The 27,268-nt window shown below is 43.3% G+C and overlaps 1 protein-coding gene across 3 annotated transcripts in view; it reads left to right on the top strand.

The window, feature by feature from the left end:
* CASP7 (caspase 7) overlaps nucleotides 1-21,386 on the top strand; it is a 40,696-nt gene extending 19,310 nt beyond the window's left edge. The window contains exons 3-7 of one of the 3 annotated variants that reach the window (XM_058298365.2): nucleotides 11,426-11,550; nucleotides 12,087-12,215; nucleotides 14,398-14,573; nucleotides 14,946-15,075; nucleotides 21,152-21,386. In XM_058298365.2, coding sequence (XP_058154348.1) covers nucleotides 11,426-11,550; nucleotides 12,087-12,215; nucleotides 14,398-14,573; nucleotides 14,946-15,075; nucleotides 21,152-21,312 — 721 coding nt within the window. In that variant the 3' untranslated portion in view covers nucleotides 21,313-21,386. Of the gene's footprint in view, nucleotides 1-11,425; nucleotides 11,551-12,086; nucleotides 12,216-14,397; nucleotides 14,574-14,945; nucleotides 15,076-18,306; nucleotides 19,887-21,151 lie in introns of those variants that run through there. The other 2 variants (XM_004458063.4, XM_004458064.5) reach the window with 2 other exon arrangements.
* The last annotated feature ends 5,882 nt before the right edge of the window (nucleotides 21,387-27,268 follow it).

Genomic DNA, 27,268 nt, shown 5'->3' with positions numbered 1-27,268 from the left:
CATAAAATAGATGGATAGCTGTGTCTTCTACTAAATCTATTAGTGTATTTAAAGAGAACACAGTCCTTAATTTTCCAGGGGTGATTTTTTTTTAAAAAGTTCTTTGTCAAGTTTTAGTGTCAGAGATCTCTCTTCCTTTTGAGGGGAGAAGAGGGGAATATGGAAGGTGATAACTTTGGGGAGGGGGAATCTGTTCTGCTTAGGGCATTTTAAATGAATTTGTTTAAATGAATTTTTAGGTGTATTTTTGCAAGCTGGGTTTCAGAGAAAAATGCGTAGCGTGAGTTTCATCTCTTGCTTGCCAGAGTTGAGGATGGCAAATGATTAGGAGGTTTGCCCTGGTTAGCGGGCCTGTAGCCTCACTTCATCATCTTTACACCTCTCATTGACCGTGCTCCTGAGCTGAAACTGAGAAAATCATTGCTCAGCAGTTTCTTTAACAAGTGTTTTGGTTTCTCTTTGTTGCATTTGGAGAATGAAGTGGCAAAGTAGAACAACTCCCAGATCAGTTACTTTACTCAAGACCAGTGAGAAAAGTTTCTGTACCACATTTGAAAATTAATGAATTTGGTATGCCTCTAGAGTCTTTTATTCTGTTCTTTATGTTACTAGCTTAAGCACCTTTACAAGGAAAAAAATAACTGAATGAACTTGAAATGTTTCACTCCCCACCCACTCATTTCCTGGTTTCAGCCAATTACTTACCTCTAATTTTATAAATTTTTTCAACTAATGGTTGTGCTGTTTTGCAGCTTTCTTTGTCAATTCGGCACTTCATGGGCTGACCACATCTACATACTGTCGTTTTAAATACTTGTGTAATTTTGTGGTCTCTTGATTGTCCATCTTTTGCTTAGCCTTTTCTGTGTTGTTGCAGAGTTAGGTTCTTTCCAGTTTTTCACTCTTAGAAATTGTGCTGCTGGCTGCATCTTTGTGGAAACTTGTATGTGTGTGTTTTTCCCTTGGCTCCCATGCGTCTTCCGTAGGGAGCTGGCCTGGGGCTGGGGCATCAGGCAGTGTGGGGCCTGGGCATTTCTGCTGGTCAGCAGAGGAGGCTGCCACCAGTGTGACCTTCCCAGCTCTAGGTTGAATGGTCCTATGGAAAACTCCAGCATGCAGCTCACTGCTGATTCAGTCACAGGCCTCCAGGGCCAGACGGGCTGTGCCTGGCCTCCGTCCGCGGCTGAACCTGAGCATGCTGAGTTTTTATTATTACAGAGAAGAAGGAAGCTCATTCCTCATCATCACAGGGCAAAGCCTGGTTCTGATGCAGAGGGGGCTGCTCTCAGATAGAGACACTAGGTACTGCCATCACGCTTCCTTCTGCTCTCTGTCTTGCTCTGTGCCTTGGTATGTTAGGACTGTGGGGATGCCCTCTGTTGAAATGTTGAAACCATGAACGAATCATCCCAAAAATATTTAGACAAAGGAGCTACAAAAACCAGAGCTCTAGTTCCGAATGAAACACCCCTGGGGAAATGTATGCCTGGTGGTTTGTTTGCTTTCATGCTGATGAATGTCTGCAAACAGATAGAACAACTGGGAATCCTATTCATAGAGACGCTCTAGAAGATAAATTGGAGCAGGTTTGCATACTTATATTCCTTCCCAAATATAGAAGGCATAATTCACATTTCCAACAACCTAGGGGATCTGTAAGATGATAAAACCTCTATTTATCCACACTAGTGATGGGGAGAATTATTCTTGTACCCAGAGTGAATTGCAAAAACTCATCATGCACTTTCTGAGGTTTTTCACTTCTTTGTACAACAGGCAGAGTATTTTTATCCTATAATGTTTTCTGGTATGAATTGCTGTAGGTTCTTCAAGGAGGCTTTTTTGAAATATAAATAACCAGCAGAGCTTGGTTGTAATTTTTGCCTCTTGACTTGGTTGTATTGAAAACGACCAAGTTGGCCTTGCACTGTGAAATTGGAGGTTCCAAGAAATGGCTCTCTACCTAAGAAGTTAGGATACTGTAGTTCCTTCCTGATAATTGATGCTGGTATGATGTGAGTTCCTAACAGACATCAGAGCTTGTTTGAATGTATCTGGTGATGGGAGAATGGTGATAATCGGGCATATTCAGGAGGCAATACAGCACCAAGAAACACGGAAGATGGTTAGGAAGCACCGCATTAACGTGCTTCTGTGAATTAACTTCTCGTTCCATTTTAGAGCTCACTTATGCGCACGTGTTAGGTCATTCTGCCAGGGTATCATAATTGTTGCAGTCTCGCCTGTCTGACCCTAATCCCAGTGATTTAGTGGTCAGATTTACTTAAAAAAAATCTGCAGACAATTTTGGAATACATGAGCTTCCCCCGCCCCTGAGATGGCTCCCTCATCTGTATGCTTGTTGTTTGTGCTTGTTGTTTTTGCTTGTTGTCTGTTTGTTTTTTCTTTAGAGACACCAGGAACCAAACCCAGGACCTCCCTTGTGGGAGGCAGGTGCTCAACTGCTTGAGCCATCCACTCAGCTGCTTGAGCCACATCTGCTCCTTTCATGAGCTTTTAAGAGGATTTAGAACTTTTTTTTTTTCCTCTCTTTATTTTTTTTTTTTAATGTTACATTCAAAAAACATAAGAGGTTCCGATATACCTCCCCACCCCCTTCACCCTACTCTTCTCACATCAACAACCTCTTTCATCATCATGGGACATTCATTGCATTTGGTGAATACATTTTGGAGCACTGCTGCAACACATGGATAGTGGTTTACATTGTAGTTTACACTCTCCCCTAGTCCACCCAGTGGGGATTTAGAACTTTTAATTCACTGATCTGGTGAATTAAACTTGCACTTAAAAACAGCAGCTTCCTAAACATAAATCCTGGGTTTCTTCTCAGGATAGTGATCTTAGCAGAAACCCTTCTCCAGAATGACAAAGGTCAAGATAAAGGCTAGGTTTATCAGCAGAGAATTAGCAAAGATTAAAAAATGGGGTCGATTTAGAATAGGAAGTGATATTAATACAATCTGCTTTAAGAAAATACCCTGTCCAACTTTTATTTGCTGTGTCTTTCCATGCCTCTTATCTGTGCTTTGCAGAATAAATGGGATAATGACTATTAATGCACTTTGTAAGGCAATAAAAAGCCTATAAAAACATTAATGATAATTGTCGATGGCAACTTAACAAGTATCCAAAGTGGTTCCTCCCTGTCTGTCAGGTTCATGAGAAGGGCTTGTTTTCGCTGATCTGTGCCTGAGGAAGCCTAGCGTGCTTCTCTCTCTGTCAGGGTCTGTGTGACATCTGTCCTCATATGTTCTGGACTCTCCTGCAGCAAGGGCACACGGACTGACTGGGGCAACAAGAACAGCCACTTCTAGAAAACCTTACCTCTGGGGATGATCTCATGTGAAGGAGTTTCTCCTCTGGATCTTCGAAAGCTTCTTACTCCCCTGCTTGTTCCCTCCCTGCTCCCTGCCCCTGGGAGAACCTGCCTGCTGAGCTATGGAAAGTTGTCATCTTTTTGCAGTTGGCTAATTAATTAGCAAAATCTCTGTGGAGCCCTGGAGGCCCTTTCTTCTGTCCACTAGCAGTTGTTTATCTGATGAGCTGCTTGGCTCCAGCCACAGCCTTCCAAACAGATAGTAACTCTTTACTAGGCGCTAGGACTGGGCCACGTGGCCCGGTCGCCTCCCCTGACTGGTGGTGGTGGATTACTGCTCACACCAGGGAGACACACCTAACGGTCCGTTGCAAACAAGGAGAATAAGGATGACATTGCACGCAGAGTGGCATTTCCTGGAAGCATTTGGTTGCCCTGTGAAAGTAATCGCACTTCAGTCCAGTCCTCACAACTGGGAGACCGTCCTGCAGGTTTCACGAACAGTCCTGAGGTTCCCACATGTCTCGGAATTCATGCTGCTGCTGACCGCGGCCTCCCAGACGACCTTGCTTCCCAAGGCACATCTTCTTCCTGCTTCCGGCCATGAGCCAAGGGGCCGTAAGGCTGTGCCCACTTGGAAGGTGGCGTTTGATACAGTCAGGGGAGCTGGTGCAGTCCCTGCCCCCATGCAGAAGTGTGGACGTCAGCCGGAACCTGCGGCCACTGTCTCGGCTTTGATGGAACCTGGAAATAGCGAGGGGCTTGAGACAAGCTGAGACAGCAAAGAAGGGCCAGGGCCAGCAGGCCCCAGGCCTTGTCATGTTGGAGCATCTCCAGGGAAACGCACAGGCCTGATCTGAGGCTCTTGATTCAGCAGGTCTAGGGTGGGGCCCGGGAATCTGCATGTTCCCAAGTGTGCCTTGACATCGATGAGAAACGCTAGAGCAGGGCGCTTAGTGTTAGACCTCAGAGCAAACCCGGACTCTACCTCTAGCTTCGTGGTCTTGGGCAAGCTAACTGAATCTTTCTCTGTCCCTGGGGTTAGTGCCTCACAGAACTGTTGTAAGGCCTAAACGAGATAATATATGTAAAGTGATAAGTGATCAGAAAATGGTACTTATTGTGGTTGTTATTGAGGTATAGAGGAATAGAGAGTTTAAAAGGCTAGGGAGAAGGGTGAAAAGAGTGGAAAACAGATAAATGGGGTCTGTAGAGAGCCCCTCAACAGTACAGAAAAGTCCCTGGGGGGCCCCTCAACAGGTAGAACAAAAAAGTATCATTCAGAAATCGTAAAAAATATACCAGGTCTTGAAGCCCATTCTCAGCAAGAGATTTTTAACTATTAAATAACCATTTTAATAGAATATTTTGAGTAGTACATTCACATATAATAAAAAAGGTGTACAGTCAAAATTCTTCCTCCCCTCTTGACTCCTATCCTGCTCCCACCCAGCCCGCCCCCATCAACAGGTAGCCACTTTTAATGACTCATGGTAGTCACGACAACAATAACACTCATTTATTACCTGCTGCATACTGCCTACTGCTGTAAGTGTTTTGTGAATATTAACCCATTTTTAAGCCTGTAATATAGGTGCCATTACTTTCTTTGTTACATATAAATGAGGAAACTGGAGCACAGAAAGGTTAAGTAACTTGCCAAGGGTGGCTCAGCTCCATACTGGAGCAGGGAATCAAAGCCAGGGGGTCCTACCCTGGACCACTGCACCACCCTTCAAGAGTCTGCTTATGCAAATGCAAAAATATCTTAATTCCCTCTGTTTTCCCCCAACAGGTAGCATACTGCTCTCTCTGTTCTGTAACTTTGTTTTGTTCTGCACTTAATACTTCTTTTTGGAGATGGTCCCCATCAGGACAGAGAGCTCCCTCATTCCTTCTCACAGTCCGGCAAGGTTTTGATCAAAGACAGCGGCGGGGGAGCCCGCTGCGGGCCCCTGAGTCCTCGGGCCCTGGGAGCTTCCACCAGCTGGTCTGAACCTGCTCAGGGGAGCCCTACAGTGGGGCCAGAGAAGCTGGCAGGGGCGATGGCACAGAGCCTGTGGAAACTCAGGGAAGGGGGCTCATGGGGAGCTAAGCAGGGGAGTTGGAATCTGATTTATGTTTTTAAAGGATGCTTCGGCTATGGGGGCCTGGGACTCTGGCATGGCCTGCTCGCCAGCGCCAGCCCCCATCTCCCGTCTCTTGGCTTGTTCTGGCCTCCTCGTTGCTCACCTGTCATCTGTGCCATATGGGCCAATGTGGCCACAACTCCCGTTTTAGCCACCTTGGTTGAGACTGGATGCCTTTTTTTTTTTTTTTTCTTTTAATCAATTCCAGTTCCAAATTCCAGGCCGGAGTACCAACTAGCCCAGCCTGCAGGTTAATTGCCCCTGGACCCATCAGTGACAGCAACAGGGAAAGCGTGGAAAATGACTTCCTCCTAAAAGGGTGGCTCTCAGAGTATCTGCACAGGGAGAATGGGGGTGAAAGGTAGATAATCTCCAGGAGAGAGAGGGTATCAGCAGGCAAAAGTTACGTCCCCAAGGCCTCCCAGCTATTAGGGGGCAAACTCCTCTCTTAGACTCTCATTCTGGCAGACTATGTCTCTCTGAAGTGAACTTTAATTTTTTTTTTCCCGGCACCATCTCCTGATACTTATTTCCTTCTTTTACTTGTTATCTCCAGTTAAATGTCTTAACCTGCTGATGAGGATTTGCTTTCTCAAAGTTAAGTTATAAATGGAACTTTCCTAAGACCAGCTCTATTTAGGAAGAAGATTTCAATGGAATTGATAGTTGCTTGACTCTGGTCTGGAAAGACTTGTTTAACAAAAAGCTATTTTGGTTAGAAGGAAAAATTAATATTGACTGACTAAGCTCCAGAAAGAGAGGAAGCAGATATTTAAGTTCGTTTTGAAAAATAGGGGTTCAATCTAGGGGCAGAATTGACAAGGGAAATTTCCCTCACCACCCTTTTGAGATTTTTATTAGGGGTAAGAATCACATTTCATGTTAAATTTTAAGGTACTTTTCATAGCATGGAGAGTGTTTTCTTTAAACTGTTTTATATCTTTATTCCCCATTTGTGTTTATTTTTGACCAGATGATTATCCAAAGTCTGTTCCGATAGAAGTGGAATCCTTTTACTTTTCCATGTACCATATCTTATAAAAGCTACTTGCTGGTTTTGTTTTTCTCATCATTTAGGATGGACTAATGGCAGCATAGAAAAGAAGCACAGTCTATTTATTATTTGTAAATTGTTGGACAGTTCATTTGAAAATAATCTATGGTGCAGAGGATAGAAGTAGAATTCTTTCTCCCCTTTTGGGTCAATGAGTCGAAGGTGTCAGTATATAAACTGTGGCAGCCCATGTGCCAGACTTCATGTGACTCCCATTAAGGTCTTTGAATGGCCTTAAATTAGCCCCAGGACCCAGGAATCTGGCTCTGAAAACAGAACGGTTGACATGTTAAAAACCCTACTCTATCTACTCAGTTTTTGCTCCTTTTATCCCAGCCTGGTATTTTCTGAATGCTGGATAAACCCCATCCTGAAGCATTTTTTTGTTGAGGGGCAACTCCATGCAGGTTATCTCCAACTTCCCCAGAAATAACCAAGAAGAGGAATAAATCCTATCTCTGAATTTTAGTGTCAAAGACCGCATTTGTTCCAAGAACCAAGGCATGCAGTGCAGTTGAGAAAGCACACTGTGGGGCCAGATCACCAGGAATCATGTCCCAGCTGGAGATTGTCCTTGATCTGCAAAAATGCAGCCTGGCTGTGGTGATGATTTCATAAAGCTTCTGGTCCAGATGTAGCCAGTACTAATAAGTGGTAGCTACATAATTACACTTTTTCTTGAATTTTTAAGGTCTCAGTATGCTTTAACATACCTTATCCCATGTGATCATGACAGTTGATAATTAGGCCCATATTTATAGATGAGAAAATCGCACCTCTGAGAGGGTCAAGGCCAGCTTTCCCACTGGCACTGTTGTTTTTCCTGAGCCAGCTGCTGGCCCACCCTGGGCAGCCAGGTATATTCAGGTAGGCTCCTGTGGGCGAGACGGTTCCCAGGTCACATTGCTAAGTGGACTTCCCGTAGGGCTGCCTGACCACTGCCCAGTTAGTCCTGGTGCCAGAAACACAGATGACCTCTCTGGAGGTCGGTGGCCTTTCCCCGGGTGATTTTGGCCAGAAGCCCATTCGTCATCTGACATTTCCACCTGAGGTCACCATTGCCCAGTGGACAACAGGATGGCTTCTGGGGTCCAACTTGCCATACCCACTCACCCCCCATCCCATGACCTTGAGCCAGTTACTTAACTGCTCCGAACCCCCGTTGCTCATCCGTGGAGGGGGTGATGGGGGTGTCATCTCCCTCAGACTTCAGTGAAAAAACACAGTTTTAACAAGATCTTGGCCCACAGTAAGCCCTGGCAGCCGTTAGCTGTTCTAGTTATTATTACCTATAAAATGGTCGTGATGGTGCCAGCTCTAACTACCCCACAGGTGCCCTCTGAAGACCAAAGAGTTTATGTATCTGTCGAAGGCGGTTTATCCACATACACAGAGGACACTGTCAGTTAGGGTCAGGGGCAGGGCAGCAATAAGGAAATAAGCCCTGCTGCTCCCCAAGTGGCATGTCCTTGAACAGTGTGGAGATCCTCTGCTGATGCTGGTCTCCTCTGAGCTTTTACCCAGGCCTGGAGGCGGGCAGGTGATTTTAAAGCCACAGCGAGTACCTGCTCCACTGAATCTCCAGTCTGATTTTGTGATAAGTACAAAAGGCTTCACCTCTTGTCTGTGATGAGCTGTTTCCAGATAGAGAAGTTGACACTCTCTGAAAGGCAGAAGCTCACTGACCAAAGTCACCTGGGCAGGTGCACATGGAGCTCTGGCCCTAGGCCCAAGGCTCTTTTTGAGCTGCTTCTCTCAGAGAAGTGTGAAGAAAAACAGGCATTCCCCTTGTAAACCAGACAGAAAACAGGGAAGGGGAAGTCTAGAGAAGGCGGGCACAGGATATTTTTCTTTCAAAAATAAAATCACATCACGTAAGAAATTTGAGCCTATAAAAGTAGAGGCTAAAGTTCTATGCAGTCTAGAAGGAGTAATTAGGAATTTGAAGGTTAGGTTTACGGAGTTAATCTGTAATCCCGACCAAGATGGGAGGCGAAAGGAGAAAGGTAATATCTTTTCAGGGATTCTGAGAAACGCCAGCCGATAAGATTTAATGGAGACAAAACCCTTGCACCCACACTGGTCAGATAACGAAGCTTAATTTTCATTTTCACTTTGCTGCTTCCACCTTTTGACCAGAGCTTTGGGAGATGGCTTGGCGAAGCAGCCTGACCAGTGCTGCGGCGCGTAGAATTCTGGAACTCTGGCGTGGAAGTCTGAGGCCTCGGTGATGGTCCCAGCCTGGCCAGCAACTAGCTGTGCGACCTTGGACAATCCCCTGCCTTCCTCTGAATTCCATTTTCTACGGCCATAAAACGAGGGGTTAGAACTCAGTTCATATAGTCATATAACAAATATTCACTGAGCAACTTCTGTGCCAGGTATTGTTTTAGGTGTCGGTGATCCAGCGATTCTCAGAACAGATGAGTCTCTCTTTCCTCACGACGCTAACGTTTGAGGGGAAGAGGGTGACTAGTAAGGCCACTTCCAGCTCCATCATTCAATTTTTTTTTCCCATCCTTTGAATGAGTGTCGTGTTCCAGCCTCGGCGTCTATGTGTCTACATGCCAAACTTAGTAAACTAGACAGTGTCTGGAGGTTGGAAGGGAACTACTCTTTTTCATTGCATTGTTGCTTTCTTTCCCCATCCCCAAGGTAAATGGTATTGAATAATAACATCCATATGGAACGTGCACACATTTGTGAATTTTCACAAAATGCCACACCCATGTGCACAGCACCAAGATCAAGACACAGAATACAACCAGCACCCAGGAAAGTCATGTTTCTTCCAGTTCCTGACTTTCCCATTAGAAGGAAAACCACTTACCTTTTTTTTTTTTTTTTTTTAAGTTAGGCCAGTAAAAAGAATTTATTTGGGAAATGAGGGAAATAACAATGCTCGCTGAGAAATGGGAGAGAAAGATGGAAATACATGCCAAGATTTGGAGTGGGCCCCATTAGGCAGGGAGAGCCTCACCTAACTTCTAATACAGTGGATTAAGTTTTTGGACTTCATACAAACAGAGTCAGATGATAGGTACTCTTTTGTATATGGCTTCTCTCTTAGTTTCCTAGAGTTGCCATATCAAAGTTCCACAGACTTGTTGGCTTAAAGCAGCAGAAGTTGATTGCCTCCCAGTTTTGGAGACCAGATGTCTGAAAAATCTATAGCTGTCAGCAGGGCCGCACTGCCTCTGAGGTCTCCAGGGTTCCGGCAGTGGCTTACCAGCACGTGGCCTCCTTTGGCTTAGAGCATAACCCAGGCCCTGCCTCCATCACTTGGCTGTTCAAATATCCTCTCTTTATAAGAATGCCCACTTAGATTGGATTAGAACCTGCCCTGATCCAGTTTGGCCTCCTTTTCACTAATACATCTTCCAAGATCCAGAGAGGATCACATTCATGGGACTGGATGTTAAGATCTGAGCATTTGTTTTGGGAGGACAATTCAAAATAGCTTCTTGGTTTTTTTTAAGATTTATTTTTATTTATTCCAGGCCCACCCCCTGCTGTTGTTTGTGCTCACTGTCTGCCCTCTCTGCCCATTCACTGTGTGCTCTCATTGTTTTTCCTCTTTGTGTCACCTTGTTGCATCAGCTCACCATGTCTGCCTGTCACACCAACTCACTGTCATGTTTGTCTTCTCCAGGAGGCACCAGAAACTGAGCCCAGGCCCTCCCATATGGTAGGCAGGAGCTCAATTGCTTGACCCATATCCACTTCCCTCAAAATAGCTTCTTTCACTCAATATTACATTTGTGAGATTCATTCCTGTTGCTTCACGTCATCATGGTTTGTTCATTCTCATTGTTACCAAGTTCTCATACATATAATGTATATGGAAATGCAACCCTTTATCCATTCTACTAGGAACAGACACTGGGAGCTCCTTTTGGGTGCCATTTATAAATTGTTTTGCTATGAACATGTGGGAACCCATCTTTTGGTAAACATGTCTGCATTTCCTTAGGGTATATACCCAGGAGTGAAGTTGCTGGGTCATAGGAAATGCCTAAGTTCAGTTTTAGGAGATTCTGCCAGTTTTCAGAAATAGCTCCATGAAGGAGCTTCCCATTAGCTGTTGTAGGACCTTCAGGTACTGAACCTGGCTGCCAGCACTGTTTCTTTCTTTCTTTTTTTTAGCATTGTTTTTTAAGATACATAGAACATAAAAAAAAAAAATGTTACACTAAAATATAAGAGGTTTCCATATACCCCACACCCCACCGACCCCTACTCTTCCCATATCAACAACCTCTGTCATCATTGTGGCACATTCATTGCATTTGGTTAATACATTTTGGAGCACTGCTGTGCCACATAGATTATAGTTCATATTGTAGTTAACACTCTCCCCCAGTACATTCAGTGGGTTATATATCTGATAGGAGACTAGTATCTTGCATATATAAAGAACTCCTATATCTTGAAAATATAAAGACAAACAACCCATTTAAAAAATGGGCAAGAGAATTGAATAGACATGTCTCCAAAGAAGAAATACCAATGTCCAAAAAGCACATGAAAAGATGCTCGAAATCACTAGCTATTAGGGAAATGCAAATCAAAACTACAATGAGATACCATCTTACTCCCATAAGACTGGCAGCTATCAAAAAAACAGCACTGTTTCTTTTACATCATAGCCATTCTGATGAGCGTGTGCTGGAATCTCATTGTACTTTTGATTTGCGTCTCTTTGGCATTGAATGAAGTTTACCAAGGGACCCTGTTCCTTTTTAACATGACAGTCAGACAGAACCATCTGTCTACTCAGGTCACTTCTCTTCACAAATACAATTGGTGGCTTTCTTGGGAGCCCCCTTTCATGCGAATAATAAAAGTCTGTTACTGCCCAAACTTCTTGCACAGCCTCTAACAGGTTTTCTGTTTCCCCAGTAAGAAGAAGAAAAATGACACAAAGCACTCAGACAAGACTGTGTCTGACTTTAAGTATAACATGGATTTTGAGAAGGTGGGCAAATGCATCATCATAAACAACAAGAACTTCAGTGGCGAGACAGGTGGGTGTTTGGGCATGGGCCAGCCTTTTCTACCCCCTCCACCTTGCATCAAGACTTGTAACTGGTGCTCATCAAAGATACGCTGCACCCATCTGCTGTGGCAGACAGCCCCTCCACAGGTGGTACCTGCATATCCAGGGGAAAGTTTTGAAAATAGATGCAGGGAAATCAGGAACTTTCAGCCTGCAGTCCCACCATGTGCTTTAACTGGCGTGGGATTTTAATCAAAAGGACTAAGAATAAAGAGGGAGATTCTCACAGCTTTTTGGCCTGGATTGAAACTGAGAGTTTCCACAATGGGATGGGGGGTGTGGTGGGGGCTCACCTTTTGTAGGCAAGTTGAATTGCCTGTCCTTTGGGTTTGCTTCTTACTTCTTTTGATCCTTTAAAATGTGACCATGGAAGGTGTTCTCTGTATGCAGAGCGTTCACACTGGAGTTGGTGCCAGTTACATTGGGTGCCTGGCATGGTGATACACCCATGGTAGCACTGGGCCAGACATTGCTCATCTGCAGACCCCTTACTTGTTCCTGCAGGGATGGGCACCCGGAATGGAACGGACAGAGATGCTGAGGCCCTTTTCAAGTGCTTCCAAAGGCTGGGCTTTGAAGTGGTCGTCTTTAATGACCTCTCCTGTGCCAAGATGCAGGACCTGCTTAAACAAGGTGTGTGCCTGCCCTCCTCCCCCTGCCTTCTGCCTGCACCCAGGAGGAACAGAGCCCAATTTGGTCTCGGGAGGACGCCTCTGCGGGGCAGAGGAATTTCCACCTGGGAAGCCTCTCTTTCCTCCTGGCCAGGCCATACCTGTCACTGGGCCAGATGAGACTCTTTGAGGAAACTTAGGTATCTGCGGAAAGAAATCAGCTTCAATTACAGTCAGACTCTGTATGTATTCAGAACTGTTGCAATTTCCTAGGGAAGGAGGAATTACTTTTTGTTCTGTCCAGAACAGGGTTTAAGTAAACTCTTCCCTGGTGGCAGATGGAGAAGAATAATTCCCTAAACTTCTAAAATACCTTGTTTTTTATAAATCACTTTCACCTGTTATTTCATTAGCTCTTTAATACAACCTCTGTATGTTGGCAGAATATTAACATACCCATTTAGAGAGAATAAGAGACATAGCAAAGGTTACAATTAGTAGGTCCAAACCAAACCTCACACCCTGCTCTTCCAACACTGGAACAATTGCATTTTTCTCCTACATGCTATCTACTAGATGCCATCTGCAGTGCAACTCTGGCATTTAGGGCAAGTGTTTGAAAGTAATATCCTATTAACTCCTAGTCATTGACCCATAGACAGTGGGTAGGAACACAGTTCAGATCACTGCTGCCTTTCTTAGCTGTGCAACTAAAAAAGAAAAAGCCCTCACCTCCATTTTATTTTTTTAAAAACTAGATACCTTTTCCTAATTTCTTCAAACTTGAATCTTACAAGCTGACCTTCTGTAGCTTAGTAGGCCATGTGGTAGTACAGAGTAGAAATAGGGAGTTTCTGAGCTCTAGTTCCAGCCAAAGTCTTAACAGCTGGGTGCACTAGGCAAGCACTCCCTCATCTGATGCTTTTCCTCTCCTCAAATGTGGATCACAATTCCAGCCATTCCCATTTCATGGAGTTGGGGTGAGGAGTAGCTGAGAGGAGATTGTGAGCATGCTTTGAGAAGTACAACTGCCCGGGCAGACATAAGGACTTGTCCTGATTGTAGTTCTGTTCTCGTGAGGGTGAGTCCTTCCGCCCGAGATGAAAGTGTGTCACGATCATAGAATGTTCACACTGTCCTGTCAAAGTAGCAAAGCAGTTCTATTTTCTTGACTGTTTGTGTCATAGGTTTCAGGGAGGGCAAAACTCCATTTTCTCAATTCATCTCATCTTAAAATAAGCCAAAGGGGAAAAAGAATTCCAACTTTCACTGCCCTCGCTTTATACCTCTGATGCCAGTTACTCCAGATGCACTGCAGAAGCATCCTACAGATTAGAATGGAAGAGACCAACACCTGCTCTGTGCAGGGCCTTACAGCACCCCAGGTTAGAGTAGGGCTCAAACGGTTGGGTCACCTTGGGGAAGGTTAGAGAACCTCTCTGAGATTCCATTTTCTTGTCAATGAAATAAAGGTAAATTCTGCCTACTTCCAGGGGTTTTTTGCAAGGAATAAATGATAAGTTGTGTAAAATACCTCGACCATTGCCTGCACATATTAGGTGTGCAAGAAATTCTAAATCTTCTTCCTCGCCCATCATTAATAACAGAGAAGAAGAAAGGACAGGTTATGTCAGTTCTGTTTAGTTTAGTTAGAATCACAGAACCTTAGGTGTGCTCAAGCTGGCTTACATGGTATACAATTCTTAAGCATCGTGGACTGACAGCAAATGTAACATTTTTATTTTATTTTATTTTATTTAACAAATAACTTAGCTGGTACTTATTATGTGCCCTACTTTACAAATATTAACTTATTTAACAGGTACTATTAATACCTCCATTTTATAGGCAAGGAAACCCAAGCACTAAAAGGTTTCATAACGTGCCCAATGTCACAGAACCAGTAAACAGCAGGCCAGGCTCCTTCCCCCGCAGGATGCCCCTGATCCTTCCATTGCTCAGAGCTCACTTTCCCATGACAGAGGCGCATTCTAGAATTCTCTCCGTCTCTAATTTCTCTCCACTGGTCCTCGTTCTCTTCCAAGGGCGGCCCAGGCGCAGCCCAGCAACCCTGCTCCAACCTCCCTCTCTCGGGTGCCTCTCCAACAATAAGTGGCAGCTGCAAGGCTGAGAGCACATACTACATCTGAGGTCCTACAGGATTTAGGATTTGACTTTTCAATGTTAATATTGTTTGCTTGCAGCTTCTGAGGAGGACCATACAAAGTCAGCCTGTTTTGCCTGCGTCTTATTAAGCCATGGAGAAGAAAACGTAATTTATGGAACAGATGGAACGATACCAATAAAGGAGTTGACTGCCTGTTTTAGGGGCGATAGATGCAAAACCCTTTTAGAGAAACCCAAACTCTTCTTCATTCAGGTAATCTCTTTTCAAGGACAATACAATTTAAAACAGGAGTTTAGAGAACTTCTTGAACTGCACCATTTTCCACAAATCCTTGTGTGTTTCTTCTGAGCTATGCAAATTTGGGGCTCTGTTTTCCTTTTAAATGCTTGGCATATGTATTTGCATTGGATCACACATTATGAAGGTTTCTGTACGACACTGTAATACTTTCATGTGCTCTGCTTAGTAATTTAGCTTAATATTCATTTGTTCATTCTTTCTCTCATCAGATTATTATGGCACTCCTAGTACATGCCGAGCCCAATTCTGGGCACTGGGACACGGTGTAAATGGTGCGCTGTCTCTCTTTCCAACTCCAGGGGTGATTTCTGCTCTGCTTTTCAGGCTTGCCGAGGTACAGAATTGGATGATGGGGTCCAGGCCGATTCAGGGTCTCTCAGTGACACAGATGCTAATCCCCAGTACAAGATTCCAGTGGAAGCTGACTTTCTCTTCGCTTATTCCACAGTTCCAGGTATCAAGTCAAGTCCTTTGTTTGCAAGGAGACCATTCCATTTCCCCATCGTCATGCAGCCTTGGGGAGCTGTTTTAGTTTTCTATTGCCACCATAACTAACGACCACAAACATAGTGGCTTCAGTACTACAAATGTGTCTTACAGTTGTGTAGGTCAGAAGTCCGACTTGGGTCCCACTAGGGCTAAAACTCAAGGTGTTGGCAGAACCACATTCCTTTCTGGATGCATAGGGGAGGATCTATATTTCCTTGCCTTTTCCAGCTTCTTGGAGCCTCCCACATCCCTTGACTCATGACCCCCTTCCTCTATCTTCAAAGCCAGCAACTTCACATTTTTCTGACCCTTCTTTCATCATCTCACTTTCTCTCTAACCACAGGTGGAAAAGCTTTCCATTTTGAATCCTGGGATTAATTGGGCCCACCTGAAAATCCAGGGATACCTTCCCATTGCAAGGTCCATAACCTTAATCCCCCTACAAAGTCTTTTTTGCCAAAGAAGGAAAAGCGCAGGGTCCAGGATTAGGTCGTGGACTTCTTTGGGGGGTGGGAACAGTTACTCTGCGTATCACTGGGGTGTTTGCACTTTTCTCTCCAGGAAACCTGAGTTCTCTCAGTTATTATTACTAATCTTTTTTATTGTTAATTATAAGAATAAACCCTTCTATAGCTCTTTATAGTTTAGAGATTGCTTTTCATGTCTTTAACCTCACATCACTTATCATAATTATGCAGATAGCTGAGAAATATACTATTACTATCTTAATTTTACAGATTAAAGAATTACTGAGGGTGGGTGAACGTAAGTGCTGTACTTAAGGTGGTCCTGTAGAGATTTCAGTCATGATAGAGATATAGTTTGGACCAGACCAGGATTTCTGACTCGAGTCCCAGCCACTTCACACTGCAACCTGTAAGCCGGTACCAGAAAACATCAGTAACTAACAAGCCTACTCAGTATTTGCCAAGCACTGTTTGCCTTAGCCTGTTCCATGAAAGTCCTTCATATTAGGTAAAAGCCATCACTAAATAGGATTTCTTTCAGCTATAATCTTGGCTTGTCCAGTGCTTGATTTTAGTTCCAGTAAACAAGTAGGTTTGGAAAACCATTTCTGGCAGGATCTACAGGTGGGATTTTGTGACACTGATAACGCCACACATTTTAAGGATCTTACAGAAAATAATCCCGTCTTACTGCTCGTGAAAGGGAGGCAGTGTAACAGGAGTAGGTATTTGTGTAGACAAACCCAGCAGTAGAGCTGTGTGTGCTCTGAACAAGCCCATCCTTTAGTCCGGGGGGAGCTAAAGGAGGCCATGTGAGTTCTGCTAGAGGGGCAGGCATGAGCAGCTTTCCTAAAGAAGAGCTGCTGAAACCGAGCCCCGAAGAAAATCAGGTAACAGGGAAGGGAAGGATGGCTTTTCAGACAGCATGAGGGGCCCAGCAGCCTGATGGGTTTAGTAACACTCAGGAGCACCCCGAGGCTGGACCACAGGGGGTGACAGGGTATGACAAGGGAGTGGTGGGCCCTGCCAAGGAGTGTGAACTTCCCACTGATGAAACTGTGGGAGGGAACTGTTCCAAGGTAGGAGAGGCAGAGGATGAGATTTGCATTTTAGAATGGTTACCTTGGAGACCCTGGAGGCCGAGGATACAAACCTGGAGGCAGTAAGAAAATAGAGCTCTAATACTTGCCAGGCTCACTATGTCATTTTACTGTGAGCACCCTCTACAAATGAATTCATTCAGGCTGGTCTTTGCCAATAGCATGTGCTGCAGAAAAGCATTCTAAGTGCACCTCAGCCACTCCACACATAGCTTATTTCTGTTTATTGTATGTTACTTCGGTAACTGCTATAGATGGTAACGACCTGCATCTTATCAAATCAGTGAAACCAGTTGGAGGTCAGAGGATGAAGCACAGCTCATCATGTAAACCAAATACGGCTTTACTTTGTTTCAGTCCTTTTAAATTCAGGGTGAAGGTGGAATCTTTCCCTACTCCAGGATGAAAACTCCAGCAGGTCTTCTGGCTTTTCTGTTTAAGATATTAAACAGAATTATGGTCACTTTTTAGAGTCCAATACAATTGCAATACTATAACCAAAATGTTCAGTATGAAATAATAACTAAAATTCTTAACCTGGCTTGGCTATGAATCTCTCCCCACTTCTAGATCAGACCTGCTTAAGCTGGAGACCTTCAAATGGCTAAGGAAGGTAGCCTTGAACCTCCTTCTTTCTCGCCTTCTCTCCCTTTGCCAGATCCCTTTGTAGATTTTCCCAGGGTCAAAGATGGGAGTGGAGGAGGTAGGGTACAAGATAGGGGGACCATGGTCACCTGGCTTCTGGTGCTCTGGGCCAGCCGAGTGTGCAAAGCCGGGTGCTTCCCTCTTGGGTGCTTTCAGGAGCTCCTGGGTTCCCTGGGCCTTTGCTCCTGCAGTTCAATGGCCTGAAGTTTGCATCTCTGTTCCAGGTTACATATTATGATTTTTTCCTCAACTCCTGCCCATCCTCCTGCATACATGGTTAGTCTCTTTATGCTGAGGTCTCCTTGTCCCTCAAGAAGTCCTGGAGGGCAGGACCCAGGACAACCAAAGAGCCAGCTTTCTCTCCTCTTGCCATCCTTTGCCATCCCAGACTGGAGGCTCTTTTGGCTCCACCCTTAGGGCAGTTGGTCATTCAGCCACCTCTTGCTTCTGGGTTTTAGTTTTCTGTGTCCCCTAACTGCAGGAACATGTCTTAAAATTCTCCACGTGGTTCCCTGTTGGTTCCCCTGTCTAGGCTTGAGTTCGAAAATAGCCAGGAGGATGGTGAGGAGTTCCAGAGTTATAGAATGGTTTCTTTGGCATTTCCTTTGGAAATCTCCATGTGCAGACTTGTCTCATACTCACTGAGATGTCCGATATGAATCATGTGGGTGCCTCCATCAAAACTGATGCTGCAATAGCTCTCTGCAACATGTACCAACACTGGTCCTTAGCAGTGTTGTCTGTTACAGGATTTCCATGCTGGACACCAAAGCATCTGTGTAACCTTCCAGATCTATAATCGCGGATGTTTTGCTCTCTGAGCATGTCAGCATAACTCTCATTAATGACTCACAAAATAGGGTGAAATAATTTCAGAAAAGCAAGTGCAAACGCCTCAAAATGCTGAGAGCTCATTCTCAGTGGTGAGTTGGAGCAGCTCCAGAGTCAGTCAGTTACATCTTCTCCTTTCTATCCTGTTGAAGGCTATTACTCATGGAGGAACCAAGAAAGAGGCTCGTGGTTTGTGCAGGCCCTCTGCTCCATCCTGAACGAGCACGGGAAGGACCTGGAGATCATGCAGATCCTCACGAGGGTGAACTGCATGGTCGCCAGGCACTTTGAATCACGGTCTGATGACCCACTCCTGGACCAGAAGAAGCAGATCCCGTGCGTGGTCTCGATGCTCACCAAAGAACTCTACTTCTGAGAAAGAATCATCCCGTTGGTGCCTTCTAGCTGAGAATCTATGGATCATTGATCAGTGAATCAGGTCTATTTTTTTTAGGAGGCTCTTGAAATATGTGAGAGTCCCAAAGGATTATAATTTCAGGAAAATTCATTGATCCAACAAGGAAGAAATGATCTGGTGCTGTCTCATGTTACTCTAAAATTTTTTTGCAATGTTCTTCATTTGATGACTTTGGAATTTCTTCTTAAGATCAGTTGTCTGTTTGTATTTCTTTCCTCTTGTTATTGCACTGAGTATATACAACAAGAACGACCTCCTGAGTTGGGTCTTACTGGTGTCCACTATTTCTCACAGTGACACTGGTAGAAACAGAGTCATTTTTGCACCTTGCAGAAAGGATCCCAATGCTTGTATTCATCCTCCTGTATTGCAGAAAGTGGGTATTGGATGTGGTTTTAGTGATTTCTCATTGGCCTATGGCAGATTCTCATGCAAAAATGCCCTGATATATTAGAACTTTAAAAACTCAATGGTTCTAATATGTATCAGTCAAGATCCAGTGAGGAAAACAGAAACCATCCCAGGTGTTTCAGCAGAGGGGACTTACTACAGGAATTGATTTACAGAGGTGGTGAAAGAGAAGCCAAGCTGCAGGGAGCTGTTACCACACTTAGAGCCTCAAGGTTAGCAGGAGGAGGTGTGGTGCCCAGAGTCCACAGCTCTGGAATTCACCAGAATCCTGGTGGGGGCTGTCCATTGGGAGCTAGGCAAGGATAGAGTGTGGAAAATGGAGCCATGGCCAGGCCAGTGCCCCTGCCTGAGATGGAGGCAAGGTCAGAAACCAAGTTAGATATGGAAAAATACCCTGGCTTTGCCCCTCCTCTGCCCTCTGGTTTTCCACCGGTACCTTGCCATTCCAGCCTACCTGGAAGCCAGCTGGCAAGGGACTTGGGATACTTGAGTTCCTGCAATACAGAGCAAGCGAAAGTGAGGCAAGGGAGGACAAGAAATGGATATAAGCCTGGCATATAATGTGAATATAAGTAATATCTTGATGTTCAGCAGTTCATCCATTCAATCATTTATTCAGTGTCACAACAGATATCTACATATTGCACACCCTGTGCAAAATAATCTGTTCCAGCTTTAAAATTTACCTTGGCACTTTTTAGATTATTCTAGCCTTAAACTGGGTAACGTTCTATTGCCTCTAATTCTACAAGTGGGGAAAAATTTATGGTAAAGATTTTTGCACTTTGATCCCAAGGTGGTGTTATCTTTTGAATTCTTGATAAATTTTTTATTGTGCCTACTGATTTGTTAACAAGCAGATGGTCATATTTATTGAATAAAATATGGTTGCCTAATTCCTAACCTGCTCAGTTTGCTTTCTTTTGAAGTTATTTATGGCATTGAGGAAATGAGAAAGCAGGATAAAAACTAACCCTCCTGCCTTGACCTCAGCACCAAATGTAATACATAGTGTTTCTTTTGAAGTTTGAGCACTAATAAAATAAGTAAATAATCACCTGGAAAGCCAACATTCTCCACATAGAGTGTTAATCAACATGTAAAGCTGTTTGTGATGGGCTATCATTTATTCATTTGGTCACATAATCAGATGGTGTAAAAGTATCTTATTTCAATAAGAAAACTAATTTAGGGCCAGTTTATTAGACTTGTCCCTGATTTCCTGCCATCTAAAATATACAAAATGTTCAGAATTTAAGTGGGGATCATGAATTAAAATCAACAGTCACCTACCCTACCATTCCCAGAATTCACAGGCTGTTCTTCTTTGGAAAATAGATGATCCTATTAAGTGTCCCTATCAGAAATAAATGTGCATAAGTGCGTTGTAATTGGAAGTAAAATAATAGCTCTCTAGCTGTTTGCCTGGTAAGCTTCATTAAAAGAAAAGAAATTATCCGAAATGTCAGGGTTATTTATATATTTTTAATTCCCTGAGCAGTTTTAAGTATTGAACTCACAAGTCATGAATATCACTCTTACATCCCTTAGACCAGAGATATAAATCCCCATTAGAAAGAGTCTTCATCCTTGAATACTTTGCTTACTATCAAGATCAGAAATCCTCTTCCAAGTTGAATATGTGTTTAGCTCACACATGCATTCTTTTTATTATTATTATTATTTCAAAAGCAATTTTATTCATACACCATATAATCCATCCAAAATGTGCAATCATTGACTCTCAAGTATAATCACAAAGTTGGGGATCATCATCACAATCAATTTTAAATTCCCACACATTAATTCTTAAACTCTCCAGTCTTTTTAGCCAGAAGTTCTGATGACAAGTTACCTTAAAGGAGAACTTGGTCCTGGGTGAATATGGATTCCAAGTTCTCACTGATGTTTAGAATCCAAGTTCTACCCTGCTGGAGTCCTGTCCATGAGGAAGATGGTGTGTGTCTGTGACTCCTCGCTGGAATAATGGGCCCAAGCCTGGCTTTCTGTGTAACCATTCTTTTTTCTCCAGGTGCCACTAGTCCTTGTTAAATGGTAGCTATTAATATATTCACAGTCAACTTTAGGCTTTGTCCCTGAGTTTTTTCCTCTGAGCAAATGTCCATAAACAATCATAAGCCCATTATGTTTATGATTTGCCCAAACAGCAGAGTTGCAACACCTACTCTCCAGTTCGTTGGACTTCAGGTCAGCTAACAAGGAGGTGAAGATGGTCAACCACCACACCAGAGAACCAAGAGAGTCTACAACTGCAAGCAGGAGAATCCATCCATCAGCCATGTGGGATCTAAGCCCCTTCTTGATTTGAAGGTGGAGTGGACATTGCCATCCCAGTGTCCTCAGGATGGAAGAATAAAATATGGACTGAAGTTGACTTACTGGTATTCTACTATAGAACTATTGTGACTCTAGCAATGGAAGAAATTGTATCATTGATGTGGAGACAGTGGCTATGGGAGTTGCTGAGGGCAGGGAGAAGGAAGAAGAGGTTTGATATGGGGGCATTTTCAGGATTCAGGGTTGTCCTGAATGATATTGAGGGACAGATGCAGGACATTATATATCCTGCCATAACCCACTGAATGTACTGGGTGAGAGTGTAAACTACAATGTAAACTATAATCCATGTGGCACAGCAGTGCTCCAAAATGTATTTATCAAATGCAATGAATGTGCCACACTGATGAAAAAGGTTGAGGTGGGAGGAGTGGGGGTAGGGAGTGGGGTATATGGGAACCTCATACTTTTTACTGTAGCATTTTGTGTGATCTATGTATCTTTAAAAAAAAGACAAAATATAAAAATTTTTGAAAAAAAAAAAAAGCAGTGCTGAGGTTCAGGGTATTCACCTGGTTTAACACCTCAAGGAAACAAGGGCCTCTCTGTGAGGAAGAAAATGACATCCCCTGAAAGGATGTAGCTGCCAGGTGACAAGTCCTCTTACAGAGGTCCCATCTGACATAATACATCACCTGAAATCTCTTTTACCCAACCACTCTGGTAACCAAGGAGTGCCTTTGACTTCCCATGAGCATACCCTTCTGTCCAGCTTTTCATCTTTGAGGCCTTTTTCCAGAAAACAACTGGCCAGGTGAGAAGCTGTGGTTACCAGCAGCAATTTTCATGTGGGCATAATAAGCCGGGGACAAATAGCAGTAATCTAGGGCTCCACTTCTGGAAAAATGTCATCCTGAAGAGTTCTTCAAAGGTATCTTTTACACCATTTGTCTTGTAAATGTTTTAAGTTTGTGCAGAGATCAGCACCATCTGCATCCCCTGGGAGCTTGTCAGAAATGTGGCACCTCAGGCCATGCCCAAAACCTGCCGAGCAAGCATCTGCATTTTAACCGGATCCCCAGGTGATTCAAGTATGCTTTGGAGTTTGAGAAGCTCTGTTTGGAGGGCAAGACCATATGCTCACATGTTTTTGTTTTCCCTCTGCAGTGAACACTGAGCCAAGAGCATAGTTCCTGCCTAAAAAGAATTAGTGCAAGAACATGTATGTTTTGGAGCTTTCAAAGAAGACATGTTTCAAGCATCTAAACCCTCAGCAAAACCCTTCTTTTGTTTCTTTTTTGTTTTCTTTTACTTATAATTTTGAAGTAATTTCAAACTTAAAGGACAGTTGTAGAAATGAAATAAACCCCATACAAAGAAATCCAACATATCCCCACCCCTGGATACCCAGATCCAACAATTTTAACATTTTGCCACCTGTGCCATATTATTCTATCACCTACCTATCCATCCATCCATCCATCCATCCATCCATCCATCCATCCATTTTCTGAACATTTGAGAGCAGGTTGCACACATCATACTCCTTGACACATAATAATTCCATGTACATTTCCTACAAACAAGGATATTCACTTATGTAATCACCTTAAGCAGTTATGTTCAAGAAATTTAACGTTGATATAAAGCTTACAGTCTATATTCCAATTTTTTCATATGTCCCAATAATGTCCTTTCTGCCTTTTCTCCTCCATTCTTAGATCCCGTCAAGGGTTGTGTATTGCATTTGATTGTCATTATCACTTTAGTTTCTCTTTCTTTTTTTAATTGTGGGAACATACATAGAACATAAATCTTCTAGTCCCAAACCCTCCCAAGCATATCATTCAGTGGGATTAATCACATTCACAATGTAGCAATACCCTCAATATCCATTGCTATAACTTTCCCATTACCCCAAACAGAAACTGTACACTTATTTTGCATTAAACTCCCCATTTCCCTGCCTCCAACCCCTGGTAACCTATACTTTACTTTCTTTCTCTATGCGTTTGCATATTCTCTGATATTTTCTTTGCGGTTACCATGGGGCTTAAATTTAACATCCTAAATCTGTAACAATCCTGTTTGCTTTGATACCATCTTAACAACCTCAATAGCATATATAAGCTATGTTATTTATACCCATCTGTTCCCCCACTTTTATTTACTTGTCACAAATTATATATTTATATGAATCCAAAGCCATCGATTTATCATTACATGTTATACATTTGCCTTTTAGATCCTGTAGGAAGTAAAAAGTGGAGTTACAATTTTAAAATACAACAGTACTGGAATGTATATTTACCCATGTCATTATCTTCAGATCTTTATTTCTCTATGTGGCTTCAGTCAATTGTCTAGAGTCCTTTCATTTTAACCTGCAGGACTCCTTTTAGCCTTTCTTGTAGGACTGGTCTAGTGGAGATAGTGTCCCTCAGGTTTTCTTTATCTGGGATGTCCTAATTCCCCCCTCGTTTCTGAAAGACAGTTTTGCCAAATACAAAATTATTGGTTGGCACTTTTTTTCTTTCAGCACTTTACATATGTCTTCCTACTGCCTTCTTGCCTCCATGGTTTCTGATGAGAAATTGTCATTTAATCTTACTTTGAGGTTCTCTCGTGTAGTATACATTGCTTCTCTCTTGCAGCTTTCAGAATTATTTCTTTATCTTTGATATTTGACCTCTTGATTATAACATGGTACGGTATGGTCTATTTGGGTTTATCCTGTTTGGAGTTTGTTGAGTATCTTGGATGTGTATATTCATGTCTTTCATTCAATTTGGGATGTTTTTCAGCCATGATTTCTTTGAATATTCTCTCTGCCCCTTTCTTTCTTCTCCTTCTGAGACTCCCAGAATGTGTATATAGGTACATTTGACGGCAACACATAGGTTCCTCAGGCTCTGTTAACTTTTCTTCATTCTTTCCTCTCTGCTTCTCAGACCAGTGATTTCAATTGTATTTTCTTCGTTTTCACTGATGCTTTCTTCTGCCAGCTCTAATCTGCTCTTGAACCCCTTTAGGGAATTTTTAATTTCTATTATTGAAGTCTTCAGTTCTGTTTGGTTCCTTTTCATATTTTCTACCTTTCTGATATTCTTTCTGTGTTCATCTCTCATTTTCCTGATTTAAATTAAATTTTTGGTCTATGTTTCCCTCTGCTCTTTGAGCATATTTAGGACCATTTTTTTTATAGTCCTTGTCTGGACTATCCCTGGGTCTGATCCTCCTCATTGATGGTTTCTAATGCTTTCATTTTATCCTTTGCCCAGACCATAACTTCCTGTTTCTTTGTATGTCTTGTAAGCTTTTATTAGACATTTTGATACTTTAGTGTTATTGCTGTAATTTAGACTCTAAGGTGTCCACTATTTGTTTCTTAAGCTTGTATATAGTTAGTGTTATGACAGTACTTTCCTTGAATGCCAGGAGCTTAAACAAAGGGGGGGATGGGGAGGAAGATGAGGAGGAGGAGGATAAGAAAAAGAAAGCACCTGTCTCAGACTTTGCAGACTGACCTGTGAGAGCTTTCTCTTTCAGGGCTTACACATAAAATGAGTTTGGAAAATAGCCCCAGGCCAAAGCTTAAGGGCCTCCCTGATACTTTCTGTGCAAGCCTCTTGTCTTGCCAGGTACATGTGGCCCTAGGAAATCCCCTATTTACACATATCCAAACGTCCCCTCTTTAGGAAACAGTTTCCTCGCTGTCCCGAGCACTGCGGTATGTGTCTTAAAGCTAGCAATCCCTTGGCCCAGGCAGCACAACTTGACTGTTTCCCCACAGTTTCTGTAGGAGACCTCCATGAGCCGCCTTCTACTTATCTGGCCACCACCGGACAGATTGAGCCAGACATACGTGCTCCCAGTATGTGCACAAGGGTTACTGTGCTCCCTCCAGAGCCAAGACCAGGGATCTCCCCTGGGAGGGTGGGCCTCCTCCCAGGACGCCCAAAATTCCTACCCATTTTAAGTGGCCTTTCTCTTGATCTAGGCTCAACCACTTGGTACAGACTTTTAACTGTTTTCTGGAGCTTTCTGGAAGCCTGTTCTTGCTGGTGGTTCAAAGCATCTGTAGGGTACAGCGCCCTGAAGTGTCTCACTCTACCATCTTCATCAGGGCAGGGGCCAAAACCCTCCTTTAAACTATTGGATGTCCCTAATTTACTTTCTACTTTTTGTGCCCTTCTCCATTTTAAATGAATCTTCTGTTTATATATTCTCGAAGTGTCTGAGAATGTGAATTGCAGCCTTTAAAAGGTCTTCATAAACAGAACGGGATTAAGGGAGCCATTCCTTGCATGTTTCCTTCGGCAGCAGGAGCTGTTGTGCATTAAAACCTCCAGCATGTCTGTTCCCACCTGTCCTGGTTGCCCAGTGGACACCAGGAGAATTCTCTCTCCCTGCCAATGTACCCTCGGGCTGTAGATCACCTTTCTGATATAGACCTCAAGGCTTTATTTTGGATCAGATGGCAAATAGTTCTTTTGGATGCATAAATCATTAACACAAACCCACCAAGGACATACTTAGAAGGGCCCAGCCTCCACCACAATACTGATATGGGCACGGAAACTCCATTAGCTCGTAGATTCATGGATGAACAGCCCTCTGAAAGTATGTGACCCGCATTTGAAAATGCAGAAACCAAATATGATAAATTTGGCTTTAGTGTGAGTTTTGATTTAATGGCATTGTAAATATTTACGGCATAACAGTTTCCTAATGAATTTGTTTTAAACGTTTTAAGCCAAACTATGTGAAAGTATTTAAATCTGGAAGGCACTTGGGGTTATGGCTGCAGATATACAAGGCTGAGCATTTCTTGAGCTTTGATGGTCTGCGCCAGGCTGATGGCGTGAGGCTCAGGGAAGGATTTGGTAAAGAAAGGAAGTGTAAACAGCCTGATAGGTTTAGTCTAAACTGTTATCCCCAACTTAAGTTGTTTAAGGTATATCTCAGTCAGCTCAGCTCCCAAGTTATTTCTGAGGATACAGGGTTAGCAGAGGTGCTTTTAACCATTAGTGATTAAAAATCAGCCTCTGAATCCAGTCTCAGTTCTGATCTCAAGCTCTGCTATTTGACCACTTAATACTTGTAACCTTAGACAATTCTTCAGTTTGTGCATCACCACATAAGCATACTAATGCAGTGAAGAATAAATGAAATAATGCATATGAAGTGCTTATCATGATGCCTAGCAGAAAGTGCTCAAGAAATGGTAGCTATCAAAGATGACAATGACAACGACGATGATGATAAACTGCCCTGGGCCCTCCACGTGCTCATTCTGTCTCCAGGACTGCTTTCTTGATCATGTCTTCTAGCCTATGCCTTTCAAAGTGGAATCTTCCAGAAGTCCAGGAATTACATCAAAGATTGATTTGTACAGCAAACATTTAAAGAGTCCTGTTAAATGACAAGTGTTGTGTTAAGGGTGGCACTAAGAAGATGACTAAAAATGATGCTTGCCCTGGAGGAGGTAAACAAACCATTCCAGTAAAAGAGGGGTTGTAACAGTTGTGTGTATGTTACTCTGGAATGCAGAAGAGGGAGTGTGCCTCTGCCTGCAGATTCAAATCCTCTTCCATTTCAGCTTCCCGTCAAGGCTGAGGGGAAAGTGACAGAGAAGAGGAAATTAAAATCAACAAGTAGAAGATAGCCCCTTTAGTGGTTCTCAAACTTTCGGGGGCCGGAGAATCCCTGGAGGATCTGGTTATGAAAAAAATGTGTGAACCCCATCCACCCCACTTGTGATTCAGTAGGAGGGAGACCAGGAATCTGCATGGAGATTTCACAAATCTGCCTGGAGATTCTGACGCACATGGTCCTAGGACAACACTTTATACTGATACCAAAAGCATCTCTCGCAGTCTAGCATGAGGAGCAGCAGAGACTGAATTAAACAGCCGGAAAAGGCCATCAAAGAGCCAGCAATGCATTAGCTGTTCACAGACGTGGCCAGCCATCCTGCCCTCAGG

The sequence above is a fragment of the Dasypus novemcinctus genome, chromosome 6 (assembly GCF_030445035.2).
Source record: "Dasypus novemcinctus isolate mDasNov1 chromosome 6, mDasNov1.1.hap2, whole genome shotgun sequence".
NCBI lineage: Eukaryota > Metazoa > Chordata > Mammalia > Cingulata > Dasypodidae > Dasypus > Dasypus novemcinctus.
Note: the sequence above shows the minus strand (reverse complement) of the source record. Positions and strands in the feature narration are given on the sequence as shown.